At 41.9% G+C, this 27515-nt stretch overlaps 1 protein-coding gene across 1 annotated transcript in view; it reads left to right on the top strand.

Moving 5' to 3' along the window:
* The window catches only part of TLK1 (tousled like kinase 1), a 79048-nt gene that overhangs the window by 25280 nt on the left and 26253 nt on the right, over positions 1 to 27515 (top strand). The window contains exons 2-6 of the mRNA XM_054970836.1: positions 16545 to 16663; positions 16972 to 17043; positions 20872 to 20947; positions 24660 to 24706; positions 26813 to 26899. Of these exons, the coding sequence (XP_054826811.1) occupies positions 16545 to 16663; positions 16972 to 17043; positions 20872 to 20947; positions 24660 to 24706; positions 26813 to 26899 (401 nt within the window). The remainder of the gene's footprint in view (positions 1 to 16544; positions 16664 to 16971; positions 17044 to 20871; positions 20948 to 24659; positions 24707 to 26812; positions 26900 to 27515) is intronic.

Raw genomic sequence — 27515 nt, 5'->3', positions numbered from 1 at the left:
GAAATTCATTTTAGCAAGATTTAGACTCCCCCCAAACAGAAAAAAACCACTCTCAAACCAGTCTCCATTGTTCCCTATGGGGAAAACTAGAGGGGCTTTCTAGGTGGCTGGGGGTGGCATTTTGCAAGCAAAATGGACCTTAACTTGACTGGACCTGATGACTGCACCTGGAGGAGACTGGTTTGAGAGTGATTTGTTTCTCTTTAGGGGGACGGGGAATTTTTCTTAGTCTGGTGATTCTCTGGTGTGAAATTGTTCCCTTTACATCGGTTTGGTTATATGGGGGAGGGGGCTTCATTTTACTTATAGTTGCAAGGGAGTCCCTTCCTTCATATGGTTTTGTGTATTTTAAATTAATTTTTTTAGTGTGGTTCTTTGATGTGAAAGCTGGTCCTCATAGGGAACAATGGAGATCGGCGGTGGATAGGGGCGCACCTTCTTTGGGTAGAAATCTCCCTGAAACTTGCAAGGTCTTGAGAGGGTTAGGAGAGGATCCCCGAAAGCCCCACTAGCAGCGGAAGCAGTTTCCTCTTGGCATTCCTTAGGAACGGCAAGGGAAAGACTGCTTCTGCACTACCTGAAGCTTAACGAAGCATTTCGAAACGTTTCAGTAAGCTTTGCTTCAGCATTCTCAAAACGCTTCAGCAGTGCTGAGGCTGATTTGGGAATGCCAAAACATCCTGAATTGGGCCCGATCCGGGTTAAAAACCCGGATCCATAACCTGAAGTGCACATCCCTAGTCATTATTTCAGCCTAACCAATCTTGAAGAGTTGTGAGGATAAAATCAGAGAGGGGACTTGTGAGAAAGGCAGGATAAAAATACAACAGGCAATCAAAATAATGGCAGCAGTCAGACACATGTTAGAATATGGATTCCTGTAGATATTCATTCATCAAGGGGAGGAGGAAGATGTGAATGACAATGAATATTACAGTTTGGCAGGAAAGCAGGAAAATTGGTTTTTCATTGAGATGCCTGTCAGTTGAATTGTATGAATGCTCAAGTCTTACTTTTAGCTCAAAAAGGGAAAATATTTTGGAATTTATCACAACCTATCCTACCAAATGTTCAAACGTCTTGACTTTTTTTTAAAAAAATGCCACTTTGTTTATGATCTCAGGAGTATTACATTCAGATCACTGAGTTTGAGTTCTGTATTTAGAATATATCTTTTATTATGGCATCTATGGAAGATTATGTAAACTGCTGGCATGAAAAATGGTCTTTGCTACCTACTGGACAGTGGCCAGGATTCAAAGTACTGCACAATTAGTACCGCATGCCCAGGGAAGTGTTGTGTTTATTTTCTTCAGGTAGGGCAGCCCACCATGCCATTGTCAAATCACCTTTGGATCTGAGGGGCCTTCCGCAACCATATTGTGGTAAGTGATAGAAGTCAGCTAGGCAAAGGAAAAATGCTACAAATCTAGCTGAACACAGTTAGGGATATTAGAAGTCAGTCTTCCCCAAGCTGCAGGCAAAAATTCTCATCCCTACTGTAGCAGTAGTGTCAGTGTTCCAGAACATACAGCTCCAGTGGTTTAGTAACTGTTCTGTCCAATACATAAAATAGTTACCCTGTAGGCCATAGCAGAAGTCCTTCAAGTCAGCCACTGCTTGGCATCAGTAGTACTGGCAGAAGCTTACCTGCATGTGCTGATTCTTCCCACTCATGATGTCCCTATTTTGCAATCTGGTCAGCATTTCTGATTCAGAGCAATGCCTTTCGTTCTTCCTCAGCACCTACAAAATGTCTCACTCAAGGACCATAATGCTGTACACCAGCAAGTGACAGGCCATGCACTAGTTGTTCCAGTGGTAGACAATGTTCCTGTCCTCAGGCACCCACACATTAAATGGTTTCCATGCTGGTTGCTGCGTGTTTGGTCTTTTGTCTGAGTCCAGCGTTCATCTTTAAATCTACTTTTCGCAGAAAGCGGGAGATAAGCTACCTCATGTCCCAAGCCTCTCCATCAAATTAGAACAGTGGACAAATCGACACATTTTGGATCCCTTCAGGGTGAAATTCTAGACAAGGCTTTGCCCACTCAAAATGTATAGCATGGAAGTCTTAGGATTTTAAAATTGATTTTCAGATAGAAGCACTGAAAAAGTTTCTATGAAGCCCCTTCCTTTTGAAATGATTTTTTTTTTAAAAAAAAATTTATTGGTGAGTATACTTTTATTTATTTATTTATTTAATTACATTTTTAGACCACTCTCCCTGTCAGACGGGCTCAGGGCAGTTTGACAACAAATTAAAAACAGCAAAAACATTATAAAAACATTAAAACATCATAAAAAACCATTAACATTGGTGGGTGTCGAATATTAAATATTAAAATTTTCAAATTCAATACATACATTCCCTGAATATCTAATTAACCCTATCCCCCACCCTTTTCCTCCCCCGTATCGACTTCCAACAGCTTTCCAACCCTTAACCCCTCTTATTACTTAATAAATCCCTTACTCTAAGCACCTTCTAATTTTTTTTCCAGGTATTCTATCATATATATCAAATATCCTATCAATATAATATACTTCTATCAATTATGCTATCAAATATTCTATCACTATAATATACATCTATCAGTTATACTATCAATATAGTATAGATCTTATACTCTTCAATATAGCAGACCAGTATAATATAGTATAATATAATATATAACCCTTCCTTTTGAAATGAATGAAATACTTGAATTCAAGGTTTTACTCAGTTTTTAAAAAGGCAAAAGTTTACTTAGTTTACAGCATTAAATTTTACCAGTGGGAAAAATAGGGACATTTTGAGTATATTTTTCATTTGGAATGAATGAAATGGGCTAAGAGCGTAGGGTGCAGCAGTTTGCAGCTTTATCTCTCTCAGTATTTGTTCTTTTGCTTGTAGACAGCTACAGTATTTATACTTTCAAATTCCAAAAATATGCAAATTAATACAATATTATATACTAATTAAATTACAAATGATCCATTTCAATGTTGTTAAAGGAGCAAAACAAGTTTAGGTTTGATAGGGGAATAAGCATTGCATATATTTCAATTTTTCCTTTAATTTTTTTTTCTGAGGAAAAAACCCTGGGGAAAGTAGTGTCTCCCCCCCCCCCTCACAGCTTCAAAATTTCTGGAAATTTTACATCTCTATACAAAATATTGGATGCTCACTGTGAGGGTTCATTCTATCCGGCATTGTCTTGTCCTACCTTGCTTTGTATTTGCCTGAAGGATCCAGAGCTCCTGCTGCCAATCGTATTTATTAACTGTTTACTCTCTGTGAATAGTTGTTCCCTGTGGTTATTTCAATTGGTTATTATTGCTATCTTTGTTGGCATGTGGTCTTTTCGGGTGTGGTGTTTTTCTCCATATATGACTGTAGAAGTCTCCAAACTGAAAAGCATGAGGAAAGGAGATGAGAGATTGCAGCTAACTTCCTGCCTCCAAGTGGATTGATGGGCATTCAAAATAATGCCCTCAGGTTCCAGATACAAGGACCCCTCCTGGTGAGTCTCCAGTCCTTTATTCTGGATCCTGGTTGGATGTTTTCATACACCTGATCTAACCTCTTTGTCTTCTGGAGTTGTTTAACATCAGCAAAAATAGAAAAAAAACCCCAGTGTAACCGCAGACACAGATGTTGGTAAAATTAGTTTAGCCAAGTAACCTTGGGTTGAAACTGAGCATTGACCTTTATGTTGGGCCAGATCTCAATAGAATAACTTACTGATTAAACAGGAGATAAAAGGGCCATTTATGTCTTTTGTTTAGACATAAGAGTGATGGGAAAAGAATGCTGAAAGCCAAATGGTTAGCCTGCTGTACTGTATGTGCACATGCATGTAGAAAAATGAAAGAGCTGTTAGACCTTGCTTCTTTCATGAAGATGGAGTTAATAGTGCAGACAATATTGATCAGTTTGATGCAGCCTTATGTTCTTACTGACAGTAGATAGTAATTAGCTGCTAATGTTTTTGAGACATTCTTTGTTATCGGAAACAAGACGATCAGTCTGTACTAGTAAATTCTTGCTAGAATATGGGAAAGACCAAAAAAAGTTGATGAAGAGAAATGATAGAGGGAAAACCCCTCCATATATGCATTTGTGATAAAAATGTAATTTTATTTGGAATACTAAACTTGGATTGTTCTGGGAACAATCTAACTTTTTATTCTGGGAAGACAGTAAGCTCAGCATTGGAAGAATATGTCTGTATGGTGACACAAGGATCCACACACCCATGATAACTTCTTGATCTGTAAAACTCTGGAAATAGCATTCTTGATGCCGTCCCTTTATTACTGCAAATGCTTTTTTTTCTAGACAGAAATTGGAGGAGGCGGGGAATTGAAGCAGCTCTGAATGACTATAAATGGGCAAGTTGGCCTAAGGAGAGGACAGTATTTTCAGAAATGGGCAGTTTGCACCCTGAGTTGCGAATATGGTAGTTTTGAGTCCTCGTAACCAGTTTTACTCACTAGTACAGTAACAGGCTTAAATCTGATTTACACATGCTAAAAACCACAGTGGAAATAAGGTGGTAGAATGCTGAGATGGTAGAGTGGACTATACCACCTCAGAATGCATCTGGGAGTTGCATTCTCTGGAAACAAAAAAAAAGTACAGCAAGCCAAAGAGTGAGGAATAGAGGCTTTTCCTCTTGCTGTTACTGGCTTTTTGTTTGCATGGAGATTTGTATGTGAGGGAACATCAGACCTGGAATCCATTACCTGCAATCTGAAGTGGTACCTTCCATTCTACCACCTCAGTATTCTGCCATCTTATTCTTCTGTAAATCAGGTTTAAGTTATGTTCTGTGGCATTTTTGAGATACTTGCAGTACCGACCTAAACAGAATTATACCCTTCTAAGTCCAGATTTCAGTCAACTTCAAAGGGTGTTCCCCTGTTTAGGATTACACTGTTGAGTCTCCTTAAAGCGTTTGGTGTCTGATTGATTTGGGTTTTTAAGTTTTTGACACTGTGTGCAGTTTTGCAGAAAGTAAGGTTGAATTTTTTAAAAATCTCTTTATTCTAGGTCCCTTTGAGTCTTTTCCACATGGGTCTTTTTCATTGGTTCTGCCTCCGTACTGCATCCATTTTTATCCAGAGTTCTGCATGCAATGTCGAAATACTCTTGATTCAGTTTCCAAACTGCTTCCTAGACATTTTTGCATTATGCACGGAAAGAGGCTTCATCTGCCATAGGATCCATCTTTCCCTGGCTTTTCTGTGACTTTTCTCCCTGCAAGCGTTCCCTGATTTTTTTTCCAGTTAAATCAAACGGTGGCTTTTTTCAAGTGCAGAATGCCTTCTTCCATGTGAGGCCTGGCCTGGCCCTTCCTTTCACCCACCCCTTTATCTCCTTGAATTTGATTGGTTAAAGAACAACCAATCCAGATTTTTTTTCCTAGGTTTTTTTTTAAAACACCAAGGTTGCAACTTTGGCTCCTTAAAAAAAAATGTTGCAACTGATGGGGGGGAAAGGCCGCAGTATGGCTAACACAAATAGTCTGCAAAGATCCACTTGATATTTTAAAGGTTCCCTCTGTAATTTCTATATGTTTTTAGTCCATTGTAAAAAAATTTAAACAGCAGCATTGCAACCTTGGTAGCTTAAACAAAAACAAACAAAAACCCTTAGCAGATCCCCTGATGAAACTGACGTTCCCCAGCACAAAAAGGAGTGTTTTTCCATCGCAGAAAAAAATAGACACTACTTTAGTTTGACCCCCCACAAGTGTGGAACTACAAAGGCCCAAAGCAGATCCGATCCTCAGGGATCAAATAACCAGAAAATCTGGTGTAAGTGTGCATGCTCAAAACACTTTGGTCAGGCAGCTTATCCATACGTTCCATGTTTGCTTTGTGAACTGACTCTGAAAGTCTTTTGCTGAGAATTTTTGTGGCACGCAAAATTTTAAAATAGTTTCAAAAACCTCTTGTGGCAGGGGTGTGGTTACATGTCCATGCAACTGCACTAATACTAAGGTTGGAGTTCTCTTTAGTACAGAGTCTTTTTGTTTGTACTTTGCTCTCTAGCCTCATATGTATTACGTCACTCACCCAGCCACCATCTGATCCATTACCTTGGCATGCAGATTTCATAATCTGATAGGTTGCATACTAAGTGCCTGACTTCCTCTTCCTCTTCCTCTCCCTGTGGCTTTACTATGGAGGCTAAAAGATGGTGAATTTTTCATCAGTGAAGCCTGGCACTACTTTTCTGTAGTCACACATGTTGTGCTTAATTCTTGTGCAAAAACTCTTCATATCCTTTGCTGCTGTGTCTTGACAATGTTGATTAATTCTCGAACAAAATAGTTCACATTTACAAATCACTTTGCTTGCAAAATACTGTTGATGGTAATCAAACATCACACCCTGGTATTTGGATTTAAGTAGATTCAGCCCTTGATCCGAGTGGTTTCATTAGCTGGTTATAGGGTTTGAATTTATATCAAACTAAAAAAATGAAAGCACCTGATGTCAAGAAAATGGCTAGTTCTATTAACAATTAAAGCAGTCTGTCATGTGTTAGCTCACTGAATAATGTTCTCTGACGTATATGCTGAAAGGTCATTAGTAGACTTAAGTGTTAGAACTATCAGTGTCCTACAAAAGCATTTCTCAGGTTGCCAGTGGTGAGGAAGTGTTTTTCCCCAGCATTTGCCGCTTAAGGCAAGACATTTGCTGCTCTGTGCCTTTTTAAGATCGTTGTAGCTCTAGGCCTGTAGCTGATTTTATTTCATTTTCAGCAGGAAGCTGTTCTGTGCCTCAAAGCAACTCCAGCTATCTTTGGAGTCCCTTTCTACTTCCCTCTTGTCCTGATTCCTTCTCAGCCAAAAAGAAGGGTGGAAAGAGAGAGAAAGTACTGTACCGCTAGAAAAAGCATCCGTCCTTGCCCCTGCTTTTGTGCTATGTAGCAGTTCTGCTTTAAAACTGAAAGATTGCTGCTGATTTCTTTTCAGACTCAGCGACCAGAGCATTTCAGTGATACTCAGTCTGATCAAATGCATATTTATTGATTTGTTTCATTTATATTCCACTTTTCTCCCCAGCGGGGGTGCAAAGGAGCGTACATCATTTACCTCTCCTCCATTTTATGTTCATCATAAATTTAGGGATCTGGGCAAGAAATGAGGACCATGTGATTTTTAATTTACTTCACCATGCATGTGAAGATGGTGAAGTAAATTAAAATTATGTTCATTATGAGATGAACATAAGGACATGCATCTCTCTCAAACCCTCACATGTACCTACTTGTGCTGGGGTTGGCCAGATCTCCTCGTGATAGTGTCTGAAGAAAGTCTTGCATCTCAAAGAAAGTCAATTTGACGAAAAGCTTGCAATGTACAAGATTATTCCATATGAGGCAGAGAGAAGGCCCAAGATAAATAGACAATTGGTATCCAGCTGGAGCAGGAGACCAGGAAAGTAATTGGTGCACCAGTTATGTCAGCTAGACCAGGGGTCCCCAACCCCCGGGCCGCAGACCAGTACTGGTCCATGGCCTGTTAGCCACTGGGCCGTACAGGAGGTGAGTGGCGGGCGAGTGCAGAGCCAGCTCCAGGGAACAGGCGAAGTAGGAGGTCGCCGACTTGGGAGGGGTGGCTGCGCTTTGCCTGGCTGGCCCTGCACTTTTCATTAGAAATATCACCTTGCCTGGCTGGCTGACTCCTATCATGCCTCTGGGTCTCTCCTCCACCCCGGTTGGTGGAGAAATTGCCTTCCAAGAAACCGGTCCCTGGTGCCAAAAAGGTTGGGGGCCGCTAAGCTAGACCACTTAGAATCCTCCAACTGGCTTCATATTTCATGGACCTTATGTAGGGTTTCAAGATGTTTGTCTGCCTTAGAGAGAACTTCTCCTTTTCAGTTGGATTCAACCAGCTTAACTTGGCAGGCTCACCAACTCATGTTGGCCTTTACCTCCACTCCTGCTTTTACCTTCTGGTCTGCTTCATATTCCATCATAACTTGATAAACATTTCTGCTTTTAGCCACCTGCGCATAGTCTTCCATCTCATTAACTGACACATTATTTTTTGCTGTTTATTCTTACCCAACCCAGGATCTTCCAGGGATTTTAGTCTTCTGATTACTACCTCATTTGAAATCTCTTCTTTGACCTTATCTTGCTTTCATACTTCCCACAATCTTCCTTCTGTCCCAACGTCTCTTTTAATGATGTTCCATGCACGCCTTGAATATATTTTAATCTGTATATCAATATATTGATTAGATAATAAGAACAAGTGATTATCAGTTGCATGCTCACAACAACACTACCAGGTAGGTTAGGTTGAGAATGTGTGACTGGCCCAAGGTCACACAGCAAACATCCAAGGCAGAGTGGGGATTTGAACCTGGGTCTCTCGGACTTTAGTCTGTCACTCTAACCACTGCTTCTCAGTGGTTCCCAGTGTTAACTCAGAAGTAAGCCTTGAATATACGAAGCTTCCTTATACTGTGTCAGACCATGGGTGCAGCCAGTCCACCACTGTCTGCTCTGAGCAGTGGGCCTGAGGCTCTTAGCCACAGATCATTCTCTTCCCTGCGACTAAAGATCCTTGTACCTGGAAATACCAGTGTATGAACTTGGAAACTGTCTGCATGCAAAGCACATGCTCAACCACTAAGCTATCTCTTTTCTCTCCGTTAATTTGGAAGAACTGACTCTTGCCACCAAAGCCTTGAAGGTGCCACAGACCTTCTTGTTCTTAGAAAACTTGTCAATCATCTCCACTTTCATAATAAATTATATCATACTGGAAAGTAAACTAAATGTTGTGCTGGTCCTTTTAATGGCAAATGTATCCAAAATTTGGTTTCTGTTAATAAACTTTTCTGCCTCAACTGCAGCCCATTGAGCTCCCCAATATGGTTCCATGTCCCCCAGGAGCAGTATTTTGATGGGATCAGTGGGCTGCAGTGAGATTGGGGAGGCAGAAAACTTGTATTCACTTATGGAAATGCTTTCATTTGCAAAAAAATATTTTGGATCCAGCCTGTAGCCTTTATAATAAGTTCAAACACTATGCAGCATGTCTATTTTGAGGTCTTCACATTCTCCGTCTGAGGCAGGAGGACATCTGTGGGTGTTTCCCACCGTCCTATCAGGGAGGCAGGAAGTTGAAACTTCTTCCTCTTGTAGGTGGGACCACCCCCTGGTCTTCAGTTCTTTTCCTGCCTCAGGGGAGAGCAGTTCTAGTTTAGGTTAGCTCTGCTACCTATACTTTCACTTTCTTTTTCTATCCTTTACCTTACTTCTGTCCATATCTTGGAGAGAGAAAGCTTCTATGGAGACAAGGGAGTCATCGGACTCCGAAGATTCCTTCATGGAGAGGGCTGAGGGCTGCCTCCCTGGAGCCGTCCTGCCGGCGGCGGGAGCAGACCCGACCGACTCCGACTTGCCGCGCAGGCATGATCGGACCCCCGGTGGAGGAGTGTCACCTACAGATCAGCCCGCCAGAAAATGGCCCCGAACAACTGACCGGGAGCCGGAGAAAGCCGCGGGACGCAGGAGGAAGAGAGAGGACAGCGGCGCAGCGGCGCAGGACTCAGAATCGGCGGGAAAAGCCGCAGACAGTGCTTTCCCGCCAAAAGGCAAAGACGTGCTTGCCAACCTCCCGGCGGGAGATAGGCAACACGGAACAGCAACTCCTGCACAGAGTCTCAGCGCTGACACTCCTGAAGACCAAGTAAGTGCTGCTGCCTCTTCCTCTCCCTTATCCCCAGAGATGCTGGTGGCTATTAGGGACTCCGTCAGAGCTGCAATATTGGACCTCTGCAATTCAGACCAGCCTGGTCCATCCTCCTCCAGAGCCACTGTGGTGCCCCAGGCTCCTAGTAGAACTCCCCAGGGGGGCTCGTGGCCCACCAAGGCGGCCAGAAAACAGCCCCAGAGTAAAGTGCCAGACCCATCCCCCAGGTGGAGGGAGGAAGAGCAGTCCCTCAGTGAGGAATCTGAGGGTGGGGAATTTTTATCAGAAGATGATCAGGAGGCTGATAGTGATATTCCTGACCAGCCCAATAGACTTTTCCAGATGGAAGATTTCCAATATCTGCTATCAAAAACCCTCTCAGCTCTGGACTTAAATGAAGCCGAGAAGGGGGAGGAGGCGGAGGAGGCAAAGACTAAGGGACACAAGGCTAGACACAAAGGGAACAGGGAATTCTTCCCCAGGTCAGAAAGCAAAGCTAGAGTGTTCCCATTCCCTGAATTTTTTGAACGTCAGCTAAAGGCTGAATGGTCCATGCCGGCAGCATGTAAGCAGGTCCCGCATGCCTTAAAAAAGATCTACGTGGTTTCTAACTTTGCTGATGAGCTGTTACAGGTACCCATCATAGACGCCCCAGTGGCAGCGTTGCAGTCTCAAGGTCTGCTTTCCGAAGATGGACATGGCAACATTAAGGATGGACTGGACAAGAAAGGTGAAGCCATACTCAAGAGAGCTCATGAGGCCTTAGCCACCTCCATCAAAGCGTCAGCCATCGCCTCCACGGTGTCACGGGCTGCAGTGGTATGGACAAGGAGACTCATCCAATTGCTCCCCAACAACAATAGACGACTGCTGGAGGGTGCCAACAGGATTCTCAAGGCCTGTACCTTCACGGCGGACGCCACTCTGGACTCTCTGTCCCTTACCTCCAGGGCCATGGCCTCTACCACCGCAGTCAGACGTCTCCTCTGGATTAGAACCTGGCCTGCAGATCTACAAGCAAAGTTGATTCTCTTAGCCTACCCATTTCAAGGGGGAAAACTCTTTGGGGAGCCCCTCGAGAAGGTCCTGGTGGAGACCAAGGACAAGAAGAAGTCCCTCCCACGTTCACTGAAATACACTCCGAGACGTTCGTATTCTTACCAGCCATTCAGAACCCAACACACTTTACCTAGGAACAGACAAGAACACAAGCGCGGTTGGGGCTCATCCAGAGGACAACCGAGACGAGGAAACTTCCACGCAAAATTTGGGAAATCTCAGGGTCTTCGCGGCAACAGACAGGATGCTGATGACAAGGGACCCCGGCCCTGACTCCTTGAACGTTCCGGTGGGGGGACGTCTGCTTCTATTCCAGCAGGCGTGGATGGACTCCAAGGCGGACGCCTGGGTTTCAGAAATTGTCTCAAGCGGTTACTTAATAGAGTTCTTCTCCCTCCCACCGGAACGGTTCCTCCGCTCACCTCTCAAGAAAGACCCTCTCAGGCGCGCTATAACTTCCCAGGCTATACAACACCTGATAGACATAAGAGCCGTCGAGCCGGTTCCCTCAGACGAGAAGGGGCGGGGCGTCTACTCGATCTTCTTTACTGTTCCCAAGAAGAATGGGGATTGGCGCTCCATCCTGGACCTGAAGTATGTAAACGGGTTCATCAAGTTGAGAAACTTCAGGATGGAAACTCTCCGGTCCATCGCGGAAGCCCTACAGCAGGGAGAGTTCTTGACTTCAATAGACTTAACAGAAGCCTATTTGCATGTACCCATTGCTCCCACCCATCGCAGGTTCCTCAGATTCTGCGTGGGGGACACTCACCTGCAGTTCAGGGCAATGCCCTTTGGCCTCGCGACAGCTCCGAGAGTCTTTACCAAGCTGCTAGTTGTTCCGGTAATGAAGCTCAGAGAGAGGGGCATCCATGTACACCCGTATCTGGATGACATTCTCCTGAGATCGACTTCGGCAGAAGCCTCGCGGGAAGAGACAGCATTCACCATCCAGTTCCTGGAAAGGCACGGGTTCCTTGTCAACCGGGCAAAATGCTCTCTGACGCCCTCGCAACAGCTAGAACACTTAGGTCTGACGATAGACACGAGGAAGGGCTGTCTCTTTCTTCCAGAGAAAAAGAGAACCAAGACCAAGGCACTAGTAATGGATGTAGTCAAATCTCCTTCTTCCCCGATAATGGAATTATCCAAACTGCTGGGTCTCCTAGTGGCAAACTCGGAGGCTATGTACTGGGGATGGTTCCACACCAGACCTCTGCAATCCCTGCTACGACCGTTTCAATTCCACATTGCACAGAAAGCAAATACCAAACTCCAGGTTCCACGGACGGTAAAAGAAAGTCTTCTCTGGTGGACCAAGGACTCAAACCTCGGCCAGGGCAAGAGTTTTCTATTGCATCATCCGACGCAGATTTTCACGGACGCCAGCCTGTTGGGATGGGGCGCGATCCTAGACGGGATCCCAGTCCAAGGACGCTGGTCAGAGAAGGAGAGGAAACTCCCTATAAATGTCCTAGAGATGAAGGCTGTCCTGAGGGCATTGCATCACTTCAGCGGACGGATCTTTCGCTGCCACGTCTTGATCCGCACGGACAATATAGCTACCAAAGCATACATCAACAAACAGGGAGGGACCAGGTCGTCAGGTCTCCAAAGAGAAGCCAACCAGATCCTGATATGGGCGGAGAGAAACCTCTCTTCCATTCGAGCAGAGCACATCCGGGGAACTCTCAACACCCGGGCAGACTGGCTGAGCAGGGAGACCCTGCACCCGGGAGAGTGGACCCTCAAGAGGGACGTCTTTCTCCTACTGACGGACTACTTCGGAACTCCGAAGGTAGACTTGTTCTCCTCTCATCAGAACGCTCAGTTACCGAGATTTTACTCAAGGTTCTTCCATCCCAGAGCAGAGGGAGTAGACGCTCTCACATGCCCATGGCCAAGGACCCTTCTATACGCCTTCCCGCCGTTACCGACGATACCCAAGCTACTTCAACGGATCCGGGAGCAAGGGGCAACTGTGATTCTAGTGGCACCGTGGTGGCCCAGGCGTCCCTGGTTTTCCGATCTACGATTGATGTCAGTGGCATCCCCGGTACATCTGCCAATATCCGCGGATCTGTTGCACCAGGGCCCTATCTGTCATCTCCACCCAGAATGGTGGTCACTGACAGGGTGGAAATTGAGAGGCGACGTCTCCAGCGACAGGGCTACGTGCCAAAGATCATAGATACCATCCTGGCTTCCAGAAAAGGCTCCACAATCAGGGTCTACAATTGTGCATGGAAAGCTTTCCACAGATGGTGCCGACGTAAGGGGGTGGATTCCCTAGGTCCCTCTCTAAATTCCGTCCTGGGTTTTCTGCAGGAGGGGCTAGACAGGGGACTACGACCAGCGACACTGAGAAAACAAATAGCGGCAATTGGTACTGTCGTTCAGGAGATTGACGGCATTCCCCTCGCGTCTCATCAACACATCAAGAGATTTCTCAGAGGGGCCACCCTGCTCAACCCTCCAGTGGTGCATCGTTTCCCGACCTGGCGTCTGAACGTCTTGTTATCAGCACTCACCAAGCCGCCATTTGAGCCTATCAAGGACATTGCTCTGAAATGGCTGAGTCTTAAAACCATTTTCCTGGTGGCAATAACTTCGGCGCGCAGGATATCGGAGCTTGGCGCTCTGTCTATTAGGCCAGATCTGTGCATCTTCCACAAGGAGAAGGTGGTGTTACGGACTGATCCGTCCTTCTTACCAAAGGCTTACTCCACCTTCCATCGGGCACAGGAGATCAACCTGCCGTCCTTTTGCCCCAACCCTAGTCATCCCAGGGAAAGAGAGTGGCACAATTTGGATGTCCGTCGGGCCATTAAGTCTTACATAATACAGACTGAAAAGATTCGCCAGACGGATTCCTTGTTCATAAATGTGTCACCGCCAAAACTAGGTCAGCGCATGTCGTCCTCGGCCATCGCCTATAACATCAAGTTGTGCATTCGGGAAGCCTACAAAGCCCTCAAGCTGGACATCCCTCCGGGAATTACAGCACATTCAGCGAGGAGTGCAGCCACCAACGCAGCGCTCAGACGTAACGCATCGATTGACGACATCTGCAAAGCTGCCACCTGGACAACTATATCCACGTTCATTAAACACTATCAACTGCACACGTACGCGTCGGCAGACGCGGCCTTCGGTCGGAGAGTTCTACAACATGTGGTCGAAGACGAAGATACAATCCCGCCCGGTCGATGAAGGACTGCTTTGGGGGCACCCACAGATGTCCTCCTGCCTCAGAGGGAGAATGGGCCTTTGGACACTTACCGTGAAGGGTCCTTCTCCTCTGAGGACAGGAGGACATCTGGCCCTCCCAGGATCTTCGTCTACTATCAAGACCACCGACCTCATACCAGTATTTTCTGATTCCACTGTGATTCTCTGTATGTGTGATTTTTCATCTGTTCCTAGTTGCCACTCTTTGGCACGTTGTGTTTTATCTTCTCTGTTTTCAGTTATTAACAAGTTGATATAGTTATAGATTACAGTTTATATGAAGGAGTCAACACTGCTGAGGGGAGTCACCCGAACTGAAGACCAGGGGGTGGTCCCACCTACAAGAGGAAGAAGTTTCAACTTCCTGCCTCCCTGATAGGACGGTGGGAAACACCCACAGATGTCCTCCTGTCCTCAGAGGAGAAGGACCCTTCACGGTATGTGTCCAAAGGCCCATTTTGTACAAGAAATTTATTTCGGAAGGGAATGTACATGTTATATAGTGATTGAGTTTGTATGAAAATTATGTGTTTTCTGATGAATTGAGGAAAGGGCTAAACAGGCAAAGCTAAACAAAATTAATCACAGCTTAAAACAAATAAAAGTCATGTCACGTGCTCATTAATGTAGATGAGGTTCAAGATAGTGCTTTCCTTTTATTAATATGATTAGTCCAAGAGTTGTTACCACCAGGGGAAATGTGGTTGGATTGGACTGGCTAGCAGAAAAGAAAGTTGACTACCAAGCCCAGTCACAACTTGTGAAGGTCTGTAATTATTGAATAGCATTAGTTCAGATGTGCTGTTTAAGGACGCTTTAAAAACTCTTAGGAGTCAGTTGCTGAAATTGGTTATTTTGGTGAGTGCTTTTAAGCAGCAAACTTGACAGTTAATTGCAGCTGATTTCATGCTGTTGAGTTATTTATTATATTGTGGTTTTTAAGCTGTTCATGATTCAGTAGTGGTTTCTAATATGATTATGGCTTTAAGCTAACATGAACTAATCTTGAAAGGCAAGGCTGGTAGGTATCTTAAATAAAAGGGTTTGGAATAAACATCTTCTGTAGACTCTGCATATGTGGTGCTCGTTCCTTTGTGCAAGTTACTTAGTGGCATTTGTGATCTCCTTCCTGTTTGACTATTGAGGTAGCATAATACTATATTTCAAAATAGCTGAGAAAATACACAATGAGAAATGAATATTGCCTCTGTGTCTTTAAACATGGATATACATTACATTTTTTTACCAATATTCCTTCAAGCACAACTACTTTTAATATGAGTGGTTCTAGTTTTGTAAGTGTTGCTTTTATAAGCATGGCATGCTTTATAAGTGTGGAATAAAGTATTGTATTTAGTGAGTAGAATGTAACTTTGCTTCTCTCTCACTACGAATATATACAGTTTTGATCATATGGGGTCTGTAAAGTAAGCGGTTCTATCTTTTAGGTCTGCTGAAATACAGGGAACAGAAATATATTTTAATAACTTTATGCAAATCATGATTAGTTCTTCTGTTCTTTGGGAAGGTAGGGACTATTCTGCATTATTCATGCTAGTTATTTTCTGCAAATTAATAACCGAGTCCTCAGCACGTCAGAGCAAACTTTTGTCTTCTGAACTGTATGATTTATATACTAACAATGAAAATTCTGCATGTCACTTCAGATTATGTCAAGAAAAACTGAATTCTGTTTTTTAAAAAATCATACTAATTGTGCGACATTTGCGTAATTTTCTGTGCCTAATTTGGTTGTTGAAAGGGGAGCATTGCAGGGTGCTGAGCCCTACCTCCAACGCTGGGTATCTTGTACAGCTGTTCATGCTGCGTTTAGATTTCACTACACGCTTTCTAGCATATTTTCTCAATCACAAAAACTTGATGTTTTTTGAGATGGAAGCAGAGATTCTCATGAACTTGATTTGGGTGTTCCTGTAGAATTGTGATTAGACATAACCCAGCACTGATCTACTGTCTTGTGTTGAATTTGTTCTTTGTCGGATGAGGTGCTGTAATATTTGCATATTTCCCTGTTCTTCTGCATTAGTTTTCATAAAATCTTTCAGTAGAGATTCTTGTAAACAGTTGAGCTATTATATATAGCCTTTTGTATTATAGCACATTTTTTGTTAAAAAATTGTAATTTACATTTCACTCTGTTGAAATCTATTCAGTGGTGCAGTACACAAAATGATCTCTTCAGCTTTTTTTGAGATTTGACTTGGGTTTGTCTGAAAAGTTGACATTTTTATGAATGCAGTTCTGAGTGGCACAATATATAAGGTGAAATAGAGTGAAATAAATGGGAGGAAATTGTTTGGTGTGGATGTCTTGGAATGTTTCAGAGATGCCATCAATGGCATCGATTTAGTACTAATGTAACAGATCAGTTTGGGGAGGAAGGTGCGTCTTTTGATCTGTGTAGAATATGCCTCAGTATTGTCGGACTTCATTGTTTTAAAATGAAAGGAAAACAAAAAAACCCTGATGGTTGTGATGTTAGTGACCTAGTTATAGTGTATATAATCAAGGGCATATGTTTTCTAGGTGCAATGGATGAGCTTCATAGCCTGGATCCAAGAAGGCAAGAACTGCTAGAGGCCAGATTCACAGGAGTAGTGAGTGGCAGCACTGGGAGTACAGGAAGTTGTAGTGTTGGAGCAAAGGTAAGTAGGCATTTAGATCATCTAGTATAAATATCTTGCTTTTCAAAGAGTGAACACAATCTACTTCAGAATAAGGTGTGTTAAACACAATGTCGCAATGATCAAGAGAAAGTGCTGAAATTCATTGGCTACCTGACATTGCCTACACAACACCCAGTTCTTGGAAACAACCAAGCAGCAATAGCAGAACTTCTAGTTCTGCTTATTTGCAGATCAGAATATGTATGATTTTTTTTTCTTGAAGTATAAGCTCTGTTGTATCTATTAGTTGTGTTCAAAGCATTTTATGTGTCTTTTCTTTTAAACAGGCCTCAACAAATAATGAAAGTTCTAATCACAGTTTTGGAAGTTTAGGATCTCTAAGTGACAAAGAATCAGAGGTATGAAATAATTAAAAATCAGTAGCAATTTTTATGTAACCTTATATATGAATTGTGGAGTTTGATCTCAAGGTGTCTTTCTTTTCATGGACCCAGTAACATCAGCCGTACCATCTCAGGTTCATACTCCTGCTCATCCTCTAATGTGATTTATGCCATCATGTGTGAGCGATGCCCTTCTACCCGCTACATTGGACAAACTGGCCAGTCCCTTTGACAATGAATTAATGGATATAAGCCACATCAGAAACCACAACATTCCAAACCCAGTGGGAGAACATTTTAGCCTTCCAAGTCATTCAGTTGCTCACCTAAAAGTAGCACTTATTCTGCAGAGAAATTTCAGAGGGATATTAGAAAGAGAGACTGCTGAATTGCAGCTGATAACGAAGCTCAAGACAACGCTTCCACCTGGATTGAATCGAAACCTAATACCGATGCTGATTTCTCCATACCCACTACCCCTCTGCATACCCTACCCTATCCAATCACGCCTACTATTGTCATTCACCAGCTATTGTCATTCGATATCTGAAATCACTCCACTCTCCAAGATACATTTTAGCTGTATATGAAGAATTGAGCTGTGACTCTTGAAAGATCATCCCGTACCACAAATTTTGTTAGTCTCATAGATGCTGCTGGACTCCTGCTCTTTTGTACTGCTCATGGAAGGGCACCTTTGGATCCATTGCAGTGTCATAGCATCACTTGGCAAAGTAACATTCAGTATAGGTTTACAGCTATTTTGGCCCAAGTTTGAAAAGGTATCTTAGGCTTTTTAAACTGTTTGTAGTTATTGTGCCAAATACAGTATTAAAGGAGTCTTTTACTCCTTTGAAGCAACATCTGTCATACTTCCATTCCAAGTTTGGTTATATTGTTTTGTTATATATTCGTTATATATGTGTTGATGCTACATGTAAAGATTTTAGAAATTATGTGAAACCAGGACTAAGCAGCTCCTCCTAAAGACTCAAGTAGGAATGTGACTAAAAAAAGGAAAAGTACCTTCTAGTGACTTGTAAATTTTGTACTATACTTCAGGCCTTGATAAATTTTCTTTGGCTCTAGGAGCAAGCCCCAAAATTTAGAAGCCAGACTTATTTTTTCAGCCTTCGCGTTTTTCTGTTTTATTGGTCATATTTTCTATTTATTGCTACAGCAAAACCTAATCATAAACTCTTCACAGTTTCTCATTATTTTCTTAAAGCAATGACAAAAGTGTTGTAGTGTATAAATAAATATGGAGTAATTCGGGTTGTTATTACCACAACAAAAAGTTAACAACTAAGTGCTACCTAACATCTCCCTAATTTCTCCTAACTTCATTATCACATTAAAAAGCTCTCTTTGATAGAATATTGGAGCTAGTCTAAAAAGCAACAGGTTAAGAAATAAATTCACCTACCATGACTAATTGATGTAAAGGTAACATGAAACAAGCAATATCAAGGACTTCATGCACATGCATTTTATGGTATACAGTAAAACATAATTCTGATGTGAAATAAGTTTGTACTTCTGAAGATCATTGAGAGACACTATGATAAAATAATTGCTGAAAATATTAGACCTCACAGTTAAATTTCTAGGTGCCTGGAATTTATCTAGCCCTGATGTACTTGAATATAAAGTGTAGATTATAACAGAATAGAGCTTTCCAGCCTCCTTCATCTTCTGCAACTCTGGCACCACCTGGAAAATGGCTTTGGAAACAAAATAGCAGGGAAGCTGGGAGGGGATGAAGCAGCAGCTTCCCTGCCACTTTCTTTTCAAAGGACTGTGCAAAATGCTTGGGTTCCCCCCCCCTCTTTTTCAAAGCCTGAAACATGCCTGGGAGGGAGGGAAAAGGAGCCATTTAACCCTTTCCTGGCTTTTAAAGCCAGCAGGAAATAAGCATGTTCCTGCAAACATGGGAAGCAGAATAAACAAGTTCCAGTGCAGAAAGGATCTCAGCTGATAGGAGGGGCATCCCCTTCCTATCAGCTTAAAAAAGCGGCAGGCCCTTTGAAAACAGCAGCACTTTTCTTGCAGACAAGAAAAGTGTTGCTGCTTTCAAACGCCTCCTATCGGCTGAAAAGCGCCCGGTGAACACCTCTGCTGCAGAAAGCCCATCTCCAATTGCCTAGGAAATTGATTGATGGTGCCAGACTGTCTGCAGTGACAAAACAAAAAAACGAACCAGCCTAAAGTTCATTGTGGTTTGTCAGAAATGGGCTCTGACAAACCACCAGTTCGCGGACTGCGAACCACCTGGTTTGTGATGAACTTTGGTTCGTATTTCCGTTCGTGCCCATTCCTATTTGTAACTTGTTCTCAAAAACGAGGCATGCTTCATTTTTTCCTTTATACATTTCAACTCTTGTTGTAGGATTTACACAGTCATCTAATATGCACATTTTAAATTTGGTGTTCAACAGGCTCTCTTCATCATGAGTAGGATTCTGCTGCCTTTTATCATTCCAAATTAATAAAAGGCATTGTCTTTAGTTAGTACTGCTGGATAGTGCCATATATGCAAAAAATGTAGGAATGCTGTTTTCAAGATTACTCCATGATAAAATCTCTTGGATTTGCCTTATTTCTGAAGTGCAAGTAATGGTTTGTGTTTCCATTTTCACCTTTTTGATTTAACCTGATTCCAGTAATCTTACTAAATTTTTCTGGCTTTTAGTTAACGTTTTTATTACAATATATCTATGGAGTGAGCACTGCATGAAAATGTTATGGAATGATTTATATATAACAAGTTTGCTTCATTCAGGCATTGTAGTAATTTACTGTGTATTTTCTAGTAACAGGATAATCCTGCGCAGAGTTCCTGCTTTCCAAGTCCATATGGGCTTAGAAATGTGTAACTTCGTCAAGGATTACACTGTGAACCCCTTAAGCGTAAAAGCTGTGTAAATGGGCAAGGACACTTGATAAAGTGACTAGCACAAAGAGTTATGAAAAATAATGACTTGCATCCACTCCTTTCCATGCCAGATCCCTCCCCTAGGCATACAGAAGGCAGACGCATTCAAGTAGGTGGAGGTCAAAAATTTTTTAGGTTAAAGGTAAATGATGACTGTTGGGTGGAGTAATATGTAGAAGGGAGTGACAGAAGGCAGTGACAGAATACCAAGGTTATTAACAAGAAAATTACATATTTTTAATTTTTAACAAAATGTAAACTATTTTTATGAAAAGGTGAAACTTGTAATTTAAGTGTAAGGTGTTTTTCCCATGTGGGGACAGGTTTGTGTCATTCCCCCGTTGCAATTGCCAGTATAGTGCAGCAACAACAGGCCTTCAAGGTGGCAGGTTTCCCTTCCCCAGTTCCCTGGCAATGGCCGTTCCCTCCCATGCCACAAGGGCTTCTTCATTTTTAAAAAATCAGCAGTTGGACATAGTTACAACAATCTTGTATCAAGTTCTGTGAATTCTCCACTTTTATTTTTTAAAAAGTCTCTAGCTCCTTTTGTTCCAGAGGTATACCTTTCAATTAGAGACTGAATGGGAAAGATTGGGGAAAATCTGGGGAAGCTGCCACGGGAGGTGCATAGAAGTAGCACAGTGCTGTGGAGAAGCAGGGAAAAAACCTACTTCCCAATAGCATTGAACCCAGGACATATAAGACATGTGGAGATGGCCTAATGTAACTGAAGGTACCACACTTTTCATGTCAGTATCTTGTTCTTACATATATACAGTTTGGGGTTGTCTAGGGGAAAAAGTAAATCTGCGTATTACTTGGATGTTATCTTTTTAATATGCACATGTGTTGAACTGTTGCTGGCTCCTTGTTCCTTTTCATTGAGAAGAATGATTTGGTTTTTGCAGACTCCTGAGAAGAAACAGTTGGAACCTTCAAGGGGAAGAAAAAGGAAAGCAGAAAACCAGAGTGAAAGCAGTCAAGGTAAAATTTAAGAGTTTGCATGATAGCTGATCAGTTAGGCATTATGTATGGTCGGTTCATCTGACACTTTAATTGAACACATGTCATTAAGAAAGCTTTCAACCGTCATAATCTGTAGTTTTGTAAATTAATGGAAGTCATGCCACCCCCTTTCCATTGTCCTCATTAATTTAAGGTTGTGGTGGGTGAGCATCTAAACAATCTCTTGGAAACATATGATTTTGTTCATATGTATTATGTGTTTGCTTGATAGCAGTGAGTACTGGCAGTTCTTTGTACAAATATAGCCCTTGTGGTATTCTCTCCCCCTGCTCCCCCAGGAAACATGGGAGAGAATTGATTTTACAGCTGTGACTTTCATGTGAACAATCAAAACTATCCTCATCTTAAATGCAATCTTCGTCCTTCCAAATTAATATTAAACTGTGATCAAGTGACCAGCAACAGGGAACGTTTCACGTGTGAAAACTGAAACTCTCCAAGCTCTTCATGCTGTCTTGGAAAGAGGCATGTGTGCTTATTTTGGGCATGCTTCTTTAACAGGCGCTACACACTAGAATTACTGACATCCATAAGGAATTAATTGGCGATGTATTGATGGCCCCATTGCTGCTGTCATCTCTTGTTTCTTTATGTTTATATTCCTTTTAATAGATAGATGCAGCCCTTTCTACCTGATGACATTTAGTATAATCGAAACATTTTATTAGGATGTTTTTATACTGGAATTAATAAATAATATTCCATGAAGATGTTCACCTCAGAACTAGAGGTTTTTAAACTGATTTCTAAATACATCTCTGTTCTGGCCCCTAAATGGAAAGATATCAAGGATAGGTGTGTGCCAGATCCCTATGAAAATGTTTTTTCAAAGTACATTTTTCTTATCTTTGTGCAGTGTCTTCCAAAGTGCAAAGTCTCTGTATTATGGACAGATACATGCATATGCAGAGCAAACATGTTTTCTATATCATTTAACTTGGGATATATGATACTGTGTTTATGAAAAAGCTGCATATATTGCAGAACTTCAGAAAGATAACTTGCATTATTTCACTACAGCACAAGCTCTGGACATGTATGAGTGGCCGCTATAGTGCTGCTCCATAATTAAACTATAGGTTTGTGCCTGCCTCTCTGTCTTTACCCTCCGAATAATAAAAGAAGTCATAATAAATCTAGTTTGTTGAAATTCAAAAGGAATCTATAATCCATTTATCAATGTATTGTCGAAGGCTTTCACGGCCGGAGAACGATGGTTGTTGTGGGTTTTCCGGGCTGTATTGCCGTGGTCTTGGCATTGTAGTTCCTGACGTTTCGCCAGCAGCTGTGGCTGGCATCTTCAGAGGTGTAGCACCAAAAGACAGTTAAGTCAGTTTTGGTTTTTGAAATACTGGTGCTACAAGGCCTAATTTATTCAAGTTTCATCAAACTGGACTGGTGAATTTTGTAGAACTCTTATTATAGTTGAAGAAATTGTATTACTTGGTTCAGTAGGACTGGAGGACCTCCTGGATTTTCCCCCTCAAATATACATGGTCTTCACATACACTGCCCGTTATGCGGAATACAGTGTGTGCTGTGTAAAATAAACAATGGTTCAGAGTTCAGACTATGGATCATGACTCAAAATTAAGTTACAATTTCTCTCACAGGAGTTCCAACTCCTGAATTGGGGAAAGAGGTTCTAAGCTCTCTCTTGCCCTGCGGCCTCATTCATTTCCAGGGACTCTCATGGCATGTCTTTCTTTCCTTTAAAGAGCCACCACTCAACAGAGACACAAAAGAACTTTGAAGGGAGAATCATTGTGAAAATGCTGAATCAGGGTTCATCAGAAGATTAATCACTCTTTCTGACATAGATTAAGGACTTGAATTTTTCTCATTTACTAAAGGTGTTAATATCTCAGCATGACCCACCCTCTACTTACATTAGTTACTTATGCTTATGTTTCATGCTTATGTTTCATGTTTCACCTTTGTCGATTAGATCTACTTTTGTTAATCCTACCCTGCCCATTTATCATGATTGGGGCGTGGCCTTCACTGGCTTTGATTGGATTAAATTCAATTTGGCTATTGTTTTAGACTGCCTTCTCTTTGTAACATCCTACTACCTTTGCCTTTCTGTTGCTTACAACTTCTAGTATAAATATGTTACAGATGTATACTTTATACATCTGATGAAGTGAACTCTGACTCATGTAAACTTAACATTAGAATAAATTTTGTTAGTCTTAAAGGATAGAGTTCAGCTTCTTGATGTTACAACTGTTGATAAATATGATTGTAAAAATCGTAATATGTAGTGTTTGCAGGGAGGGGAGCTATTCACAGTAAAAGGAAGGAAGACGGAGAATATTCCTTAATTTCTTAGAACACTTTTGCATAGTTCTTGTTTAATTTCATAAAAAGTAGTGTAACTGCCCTTCTCTGAGTCGGTATAAATGTGGTTGCTTGTATGCTAGTAGGGAAGTGTTCCAACAGGTTTATTTTCTGCCTTTTCAGTGGTGGAGTTTGACTAATGAAGCTGCAGACAGGCCCAAGCCTTATATATTATGTAGACCACCCAGTATACTGTTGTGAACAGGAAGACTTGCGTGTGTGTCTTTACCAAGCGGAGAGCCATGTTTTCTACATACAGTATGAGCCAATTTGGTGTAGTGGTTAAGAGCGGTGGGACTCTAATGTGGAGAACTGGGTTTGATTCCCCAGTCCTCCACTGGTAGCCAGCTAGGTGACCTTGGGTCAGTCACAGCTCTCCAGAGGTCTCTCAGTCTCACTCACCTCACAGGGTGATTGTTAGAGGGATAATAATAACATACTTTGTAAACCACTCTGAGTGGGCTTTAAGTTGTCCTGAAGGGCAGTATATAAATCAAATGTTGTTATGTTATGTTTAGAGAGGTGAATCTGTGTCACCAAAATGATATAGTTCTGTTTCTTGGGCATTTTTCCAGAGTCTTTATGTTGCCTGAAAGTAAGACACATTACTTTGGGTTTGCTTATGGTGATTGTTGTTCATGGGTTTTAGTTTCGAATTTTAATTTTGCAGCAGTTTGGTATGATTTGATCTTCTAGGTTGTTCAGCTTATGTTAACTCTTGTCCTGAGGCTTCAGGATCAAGCAGCTCAGAACAATGAACAGATGCAACAAATATGTCTATGGAAAGTCTGCCCAATAAGTAACCAATCCATTCAGTTTTCATACTGTTTTCAAAGTCAGTTATATTCAGAGTCTGATGTGAGTAGTCAGCCTTGTGAGCTGTGGGGATGAACTACAGTTCTTAGTTCAAGAGCTCAGCCACACAGCTTGTGAAGTAGATTGTTGCCTATGAAACCTAATGCCACAGTAGTCTTTAAGTTACCATAAGACAGTTACCATAAGTTACCATAAGACAGTTTGCAACACAACTGCTCTTCTAAAATGAGTCCTGCTAGAGTTAGTCATGCCTCAATATATTGTGTTCAGAAGGATTTAGTCACAGCTAACTTCAGTTGGATTGGATCTTTGGTATAAATGTAGAGTAATTAAGTTTGGGATTTTTTGAAAATATACTTGAATTCATATAAATACATTTAGGGACACCGTAATTGAATGTATTGCAAAGAAGAGATCTTTTAAATGACATGTCAGTATGCATAACTTTGCCATGTATCGTTTACTTTTGTGTCTCCTTTTTTAAAAAACCATGTTTTTGTGTTTGCTTCAGGGAAAAGCATTGGGGGACGTGGTCACAAAATTAGTGACTATTTTGAAGTAAGTGCCTGATACAGTCTAAACAATTACAGCATTTCTCTGTTCACATGTTAATGGTCTATTTGATAGGTCTAAACTAATGCTCTCAGTCATCTGCTTTAACTTCATATTACCAACCCAGCTGCAGTATTTTCTGGGAGCTGTTATGCAACAATGAAATAATTCGTGTGTGTGTTGGTGACAAAAGAGAGTAAGGGGCTTAATGCAATCCTGTGCACAGTTACTGTAGTCTAAGCCTATTTGGTTTAAACTGGATTGAGTCTGTGTAGGTTTGTGTTGTAAAGCAATCACAGTTAAGACAAATATTAAACACTAGTAGGTTTCTCCTCTCCACCTGTCCAGCCTCCATCTCGATGTGCAGAAAATGTCCAGCGCTACTTAATTGAGGAAATTACATGAGTGTTCCATAGAATTGTATGTGTATAGCTTAAATTAGAGATGCTCAATCTGTGTCCTGAGTTGGATGTCACTCTGGGGCCATGGGTTACTGATTTGTATCAGACTGTGAGGAGTCGCATGCTTTCTCATAGGACTAGCCCCTTGACTGTATCATCTAGAAAGCACGACTTGCTAACCCTGATTACAGTTGGGTTCTCAAAATTAGCTTTTGAGTCTACTTCCATCCACACAGAAGAAGTAATATGTTCTTATTCTTTTTATTTTAACACTTTACCAGGTCCTTGGGATGTCTTAAATCATTTTTCCCATGTTTGAGAATCCAACATGGGCCCAGGGAGAATATAGCTCATTGGTAGAGCATCTGCACTGTACACTAAAGGTCCCAGCTTCAAACTCTGGCATCTCTGGTTAAAAGGATAAGGTAGTAGGTGATGGGATAGGCCTCTACCGGAGAGTTTGGAGAGCTGCTACCAGTCACTGTAGACAATATTGACCTTGAGAGAGTAGTGGTATAAGGCACTCGGTGGTATAAATAGTGGTATAAGGCAGTCTGACTATAAGGCAGGCTTCCTGTGTTCATGTAGGCTGAATGAGATTATAGCATTTGATGCATTGACCCAAACATCCCCAGTAGTTCTGCACTTGACCAGTGGAGAGGAAAGGACAGCACCCACATAGTTGCATTCATTTTAGTGAATAGAAGCCATACCCATTATTCTGGCTTCACCAGGAGCTGTTGGGGAGGGATAGGGAGCTTGAGCTCTTCCTGTTGATTTCCTGTATCCAGATGTCTCAAACCTAGTAGGCCTAGGGGCACTGTACCAGCACTTTTCCTTGCTCTGTGATGTCCATCAAGCAACTGGTTCATGTCTCATTGGTCCCTAATGGGTCTGCATAGTTGCTGGGGACATGTGTGGAACCAGTGCAGGATGTGTAATACACACAGGTAGCTTTGATAGATCTGCTCTGGGGTGGGGGACTTTCTGTCTTTCTCTGGAAAACTTCCCATGCTCCCAGTTCAGTCATTTCTTAAGGAAAACAGTTTTCTTTAGAGCCTTTCCAAAATGGTGAGCTCAAACATTTTCTGGCTTTCACTGGGAAGTATAGAGGGGGAGAGTTTGAAGCAATGTGTAGTAAAAGATTAGTACATACATATGTTAGTACGTACATTTCAACCTAGTTGTTTCAGTAGCCCTAAATATACTGTTATAACCAGATAATATCCATATGGTAGTTAGAATGTAGGAAAATGTCTTGGGTTTTTTTCAAACTATGTATTTGTTTTAGCCAAACTAAATGAGAGATTGAGAGGTTTAAGAAAGGATGTGTGCATAACTAACAGCAGCTGGGAGGGGTCCCCCAATTAGGGTTAGAATTGTTGACATCTGGATCTGAGGTTTTATGTGCATAAATGGCAGGCAGCTTCCTCAGTTGAATTACATACATGAAAATATCAGAACAGTACAGTTCAGTTCTGGCAGTGGCTCTTAAAGGGATAGCAGCTGGTATATTTTCATATCACATAAAAATGCTGAGAAATGGACGCAGAACCTTACTGCAGTTGGGTTTCCTTACCAGCCATTAGAAGTTTAATGTCCTCATGCAGATTGTTTCATTTACATAATTTAAATTACTTACTATGTGTACTCAAGCATATTTTTGTTTAATAAAAGATTAATAATTTTGGGTTACTCTTTTTCTTTCTAGTACCAAGGTGGAAATGGGTCAAGCCCAGTAAGAGGAATGCCTCCTGCAATCCGTTCTCCTCAAAACTCACATTCCGCCCCTTCTTCCGTAAGTTTAATCTGCAACAGTCTGCATTGTTTCCATTCAGTAGAAAATTCCCCTACTTTTTAAAGCTAACTCTCCAGAAGTCATGAGTTGTTTGGTGGTTGTGTGTCTCACAGCAAAGAGGCTTCTGTCGTTCATCTGTTTCTTTGCTTTTTCTGTCTATAACTGGGATTATGCTTGTATAGAAAGCAGCAGTTCACAGTAGGAGTATGCACGAAATTTTGTTAGTTTTTTTTAGTAGGCCTCCCACCTAAAGGGAGGCCTACACCACCTAGCTTACATTAACCACCTTATGAAAAATTTACCTGCAAGTACTCAGAAAGAACAACTCAATAGGAGAGCACCCCAAAAGTCCACTGGTGACAACAACTGCAGTGGAGAACAGCACACCTTTTACAGGTAAAAAGCAACTCCCCCTCCCCCTAAGAAGCAACAAGTAAATTAGCAAGCAACTGCTTAAAGTAATTGCCTCCTCCCCACAAAAAGCAACCAATAAACTACACCAAACAACTGCTTAAGCAACCTTCTCAAAAGAAGCAGTAAGTCCATTATAACAGCAAGCAACTGCTTAAACAACCCTCCCACAAAGATCAACTCTAAAAAACACTAGCTAGCAGCA

The sequence above is a fragment of the Eublepharis macularius genome, chromosome 2 (genome assembly GCF_028583425.1).
Source record: "Eublepharis macularius isolate TG4126 chromosome 2, MPM_Emac_v1.0, whole genome shotgun sequence".
Lineage (NCBI taxonomy): Eukaryota > Metazoa > Chordata > Lepidosauria > Squamata > Eublepharidae > Eublepharis > Eublepharis macularius.
This window is presented reverse-complemented; position numbering and strand designations above follow the sequence as displayed.